Here is a 6000-nt window from a genome sequence, read left to right on the forward strand (position 1 = left end):
TATCTGTATCTGTTTACTGTTCCAAATATTTGTATCTGTACTTGTATGCAGATTTGAACCCAGATTTGAACCCTGGAAGGGTTTTTTTCTTTCTCTTTTTTTAATAGAAATGTGCATCTGAATGTTTTTAATCCCACTCACTCAGTTATTCTTTTTGTTTGTACCTGCCCATGAACTACTAATTTCTAGAAAATTTATTCTATTTCCCAAAATATAAACAAACTAGTAGCATAATTTACACCATCCTGAACAGGCAATTACTAAGGATGAACAAATGAATGCTGTAAACGCATTGATCACATTTGTGTTAGTAAATGTCTTTCTTTGTCCCACAAGAATCATAAATGACCAGGGATGCAGGAAGGCGTATTGCAGTGCGGGTGCTGGAATTTCAAGCAGCATAAATGTGGCATACACTATGAAGTCATACCCGAATGATAGTCAAATCATTTATCTTTTAGCAGAGAATGTGTGTTGATTACAATGCTATATACACCACATCATGGTTAAATTAAAAGGTGCTGATTAATTTTCTAACAGCACCACTCTGACAATTACAAATGAATTTTAAATGGTGGTTTATTTTAATGTTTATTTATAATGTTTATTTTAATTTTTATTTTAATCTTATAATGATAACTATAAATGCCCCATAATTATCAAAACTAGCTATCAATAGAAGGCTAGCAGCTTGTAATAGAAAGCAGCTAACCACAGTTCAAATGTTAGAGTACCGTATTATTCAGTTAATCTTAAAACATAATATTCAGTAACCACCATATAATTCAGTAACTATGGTGAAACTAATATGAAAAGTCGTCATAGGAGTTTAACGGGTTACCTCATGAACATGGGGCGTCACAGAGTTTTTACTTTGAGCAGATATTTTATTGACAGCTGCTAGAATCTGAAAAAATCAAAAAATGACAAATGAAAAAAAAATGCAAATGCACATAGCCCCTCGCCCAGCTATACTACACGGAATGAACATCGCCTCACGCGTTTCTGTCAGTAATTGACCGCATGTTTGCTTTAACTGTAATTGGTCGTTTAGGCGCAGGACTAGTTTAAAGCGTCGCGTCTCAGGACATTAACGAGGGCTCGCATGGTCACAGGCTGGGTTATGATGAGAGAGAGGGGAGCTAACTAACCCCATCCACCCCACCCCCCACCCTTGGTAATAAAATATCAAAGTATTTCAACCTTTGCTTTTACAATGGCGTGCCATAAATCTAACGCGGAGAAAGGTCGTTGATATTGGAATGTTAACTTGAAAAAGAGGGCGGAGGGCGGGTTTTAGTCTTATTATATGAAACCAATTCATGGTCAACTGTTGGATTAAAAGCTTCTAAAAGCAAACCGAGACCATAAAACATAACCGAGAAAATAAACATAAATTAGGTGCAGCTTAAAGGTATCACCACAACCTTAGTGCTGCTAAAGTTTCTTTGCATGGAAAACTGCTTTGACATCCTTTTCTTTTTGTTCAGGCAGTCATATACGGACACACGTGTAGACTATACAAGCGCGCGAAAGCACTGTGCAAATGCCGCGCAATCTGGGTAAAGTGAGAGATTTTTCCGGTTTGACTTCGTGAAGTGGGTCAGTAAATTGGGCCCTTGGGCCCCTTTGGCCAGAGCGGGGTAATTCTTTTCATTAATTTACTGCATAGGAATGTTACAAGGAACGAATGTATAATAAGATAAAACTGAAAAGGGATAGATGCATCACTGATATCTAACATTCATTGGGACTGAAGAGATCAGAACAAACAGCCTGGGTGTGATATTCCTCAAATCCCCAGTAATTAGTTAAGTTTTCCGTTGTTCATTTGAGTTCAGCCTGAGTTAGGCTAGAGAAACACAGTAGGTGTTATGTGAAGAGTGAAGAGAATGTGCGTGTGGACCGACCGATTCGCACATTACAGGCTGCATGGCAGCTTGACGCACAGGTCACTGATCGATTAACGCGCGCGCGCGCGCACACACACACACACACACACACAAAACTGTCACACGTCGACACCACTATGACCTTTATCATTCACCTGCCCTTAATAAAGTAAAGACATTAATAATAAGCGTGCACATAATTAAACTTGTGTTGTTAGATCGAAAAGATTTTTTTAATCGCAATAAGAAGAATTTGTTTCAAATGACAACATTTACAACGTGTTTTACATTCTTCATACAGGTAAGGTCCTTTAAGTGATCGGCGTTTCAGGAATATAGCTAATTTTAATCCGCTCTATCTAAATGTCTCAAAAATGTCAGTCAGATCGCGCCCCGGGGGAGACAGTGGGAATTAGAGCGTTTTGACAGCTAAGAAAAAAAGGCACTTGAAAAATGAAGGGAGTCAGCGCGTCTGGGATATGAGTTTCTCCATTTCTGGCTGACATAAATGATCAGAAACAGTGCATTTGTTTCTTTCTAATGCCATTCCCGCTTCTAAATGCCGCTCCATTCCCTATGTATAAACTAGTTTAGCTTAATGTTTAGCTCGCAAAATATTTTAAATAAATAATGAACGCAGTTTTTTAAAAGCTGGAGTTCAATCGCTAGCTGCGGCCTCGTAAAAACAGACCCGACAGGCGCAGAGCCTGCTTCTGCTGATTTGGGTGCTTTTTTTTTTTTTTTAAACTCCATGTGTTTAAATTGTCCTTGGTGGGCTTTAAAGATGCGGTGGAAATGCTTCTGATTACAATCTCAAGTATTCTTCATTCGCTCCATAATTTACTGTTGATCAATGTTTAACTGTTCGCTGAGTCTAACAGCGGAACAGCGTTTTGAGCATGGTGGGCAAATTAGAGAGAGAGAGAGAGAGAGAGAGAGAGGGGGGGGGGGGTCCTACTTGCGCACATTTTACACTCGACATCCTTTTCATCCCTTCAGTGGTGGGAATTTGAAAATACCTGTGAAATACATGTGAATTATAAAAGATGATCAAACTAGACGTGTTTAAACGCAGTTTGTTTTAGTTCCAAAGCCTATACTACAGCCTAATGTGACAGTCGTGCAAAGCAAAATTGTAAAATAAACGAAGCAAACGGTTAGGTCTGTGGGTTTGTGTTGAATAGATGTGCGAGACAAATCGATTGTGAAAAGCGCAAAACCCAGTAAAGTAAGCGGTTGGATTCTGAAGGTTGTAGTGGGGAAGAGGGGGGCTGCTGTAAAAGGTTAATTACCAAACCCTGAGCAAAAAACGGCCATCTGGCCATCTCTCTCTCTCTTTCTTTCTCTCTCTCTCTATTGTACATATTTTGGGGGCGTATCCAATAAATACTTCTACATAAAAGGTGGGCACTTTTTACATAGGCTACTTTTACCTAATTCCTTGTTCTAGAAGTCGAAAGTATTACCAATAGCTCGGTTAATAGGCTATAATATTAGTAGTAGTAGTAGTAGTAGTAGTAGTAGTAATAGTAATAGTAATATCTTGCCTGCTTGTGATTAGGATTTAGACCGCATTTAGACCACTGGCCTCTAAAAATTAAAAAAAAAACAAATCATGTGTAAAAATACTCTACTCTATAGTGGCTCAGAGTGTTTATAGTGCGGCAACTGACAAAGCAAAGCAAAAAAATCAATTAAACATTAAGCCAAAACTCCTTGTGGTCTTCAATTAAATTAAAACTCAATTCAGTTCACCTGACGTTTCAGTAAACGGCACGGTGTGTATTGGCAAAGCTCAGGTTACAACGTTTGGGAATATGTCATACTGAGTAAAAAAAAAAATTAAATTTATAATCGAAGGTTCTTTCGGGGGAAGAGCAGACGACACACTAATGTGCCGACCCTGTGTGTGTGTGTGTGTGTGTGTGTGATCTCAGCTGAGGTGTAAATCCCGTTCTCCATAGGAATTTCTTTTTTTATTCCATTTTCAAAATAAAAATGGAAGCACATCATCTCCGAGATCACATGTAAAACTTTTATAAGTTTGTACCAAATAACCTGGACAATTTTATGTGCATTGACAAATGTATTTTTACTCAAATGGAATCCCCATATCACACCTAAAGTTGCTTTAAATCAGAATAACAAGCTGTAGTTAGAAGGACCAGTGTACGCATTGCATGCTTTTTACCGTTCTAAAGTGCGTTTACAAACTTACAAATCATATTATGTGACAGCATTAGTACCCTTTACTTTTATTTATTTATTTATTTCTGAACATAGTTTACTTGTTTTTTTACTTGTTTTCGCTCCTCGCGCTGGACGGTCGAGGCGAACTGCTCGCGTACATAAGAAACTGAACCCCAACAGCACAAGCTAACTTAAACTCGCGTGAACGGCATCTCTCAGCTCGTTTCGGTGGTAAACAAAGCCAGCGTGAAGTTTGAGGACTCCATCCTGCAGAAGTGCGAGGGCGAATAAAATTTCAGGGACCAAAGGGTGCGCTTTTTTTTTTTTTTTTTTGGGTATTAGCTAAAAACTTTCTGTTCACAGTTCAGAACACGAGGTTGCAGGGGCTTTTGCATGGTCACTGAACATACAATCAAATCTGTCTGCCAGAGAATGACAATTTGTTAATTCCATATAGTTTCGTTGTTAAAAATGCTGCCGTTACAAGCACACAAACAATGTGTGTCACCAACCTGCTGAATCTGGTTCTAATATTATTTTAGAGTAGTATAGCTCTAAAACAGAAACTTTTAAGTTCGACACGAAAGTAGTGGAAGTTGCTCAAGCTTTGGTAATGTTGAGTGCATACGAGAACAAGACAAAAAAACTAGAAGCTACGCTCGAAATTCGCAGAGTGCTGCTCAACTGCGTTACTTGGATTGTGCCTGAAAAGATCAATAAAGAAGAGTGCTCCTGAAGTTTCGCTGTGTGATACTGAACTGCTTTACTTGAACTGTGCATGCAAAGAATGAAGTCTTAATGAAAGCTGCGACTGAAGTTTGTGTTGTGCCGTGCTGAAATGCGTTACTCGCCTGGCGTTCGTGCAGTCGTTGTAGAGTGCCTCGAAGTCTTTACGGCTGATGAGCTTGCAGCGGTTCACTCCAGGCTGGATTGCGCCGAGGCCGCGCAGCACGCGCACCTGTTCCACTGTGCACACAACAGGCGAGATGTCCAGTCGCTTGAGTTTCGTGTAGACGGTATGCAGGCCGCCGACAAGGTGCTTCAGGAACAGGTCGAACACCTGTGGTAGGCAGATCAGCTCCTGTCCGTCTACGGTGAACGAGGCCACTTTGACCCCGTGCACGTCGACCATTTTGCACTCGTTATTGCTGTTATTACTGGTGGTTCCGATGGGGCCGTTGTTGCTCGCATGGCCGCCTCCTCCGCTGCTGAGGAAGGCATTGATCATGTTGCCGGTGAGCCGCGGAGACTCGGCTGGGCTGGAGTAAAGCGGGTCGGGCCGGAATAAAGCGCCCGCGCCCGGTGTCGAGCTCGGGGAAAGCACCGGCGGAGTTGCCGACACGGCCATATTTCTTTCTTTCAAGTTTTCCCCTTTTCCCTGATACTGTTCTCTCTCTCGTGCACGCACCAGTTTGCTTTGCTCGCTCCCCCTTTCCCCGCTTTATTTCACGCGGTGCTTCTCATGCGACAGGGAAAACTAGCACACTCCTCGTGGACGGGACGGTTTACAATGAAGAGGACAGCGACCCAGCGGATGCATTAAGCCAAGCCCACCGCCGAGTGAACTGACACCTCTTTCCACCAATGAGCGGCGCTACAATTCGCGCTTTCGCCTCCCTGGCGCTCTGCTGTCAAGAACCTTTTGTTATTAGCGGCGCGTAGCGGAACAGAAGTTTCGGAACAGACCGAGGTTTGAACACCCTTAGGAAAAATTAAGACAAATTTGTACAAATAAGCTATTTGTTGTGTTAGAAAAGACATGCGCTGTGTTCCCTCATTAGACTACCACAAGTAGGATAGAAATATGTCACAATAATAAACGATCAGTTTAAAAGTTTGCATTTCCCCTTCTGAAATCTTGTGTGCACCATTTGCCTGTATAACTGCCTGCAACCGCTTTTCGTATCCTCTGAGCAAC

The 6000-nt window shown here is 41.3% G+C and overlaps 1 protein-coding gene across 3 annotated transcripts in view; it reads right to left on the reverse strand.

The window, feature by feature from the left end:
• Window positions 1-5629, reverse strand: part of dacha (dachshund a) — a 145098-nt gene extending 139469 nt beyond the window's left edge. The window contains exon 1 of one of the 3 annotated variants that reach the window (XR_008303814.1): window positions 4934-5629. Coding sequence is in view for 2 of the 3 variants with exons in the window: in XM_026941239.3 (XP_026797040.1) it covers window positions 4934-5430 (497 nt within the window). In the remaining variant the exon portion in view is untranslated. The remainder of the gene's footprint in view (window positions 1-4933) is intronic. The other 2 variants (XM_026941239.3, XM_026941240.3) reach the window with 2 other exon arrangements.
• Between the last annotated feature and the right edge of the window lie 371 nt (window positions 5630-6000).

Source organism: Pangasianodon hypophthalmus, chromosome 15 (genome assembly GCF_027358585.1).
Source record: "Pangasianodon hypophthalmus isolate fPanHyp1 chromosome 15, fPanHyp1.pri, whole genome shotgun sequence".
Lineage (NCBI taxonomy): Eukaryota > Metazoa > Chordata > Actinopteri > Siluriformes > Pangasiidae > Pangasianodon > Pangasianodon hypophthalmus.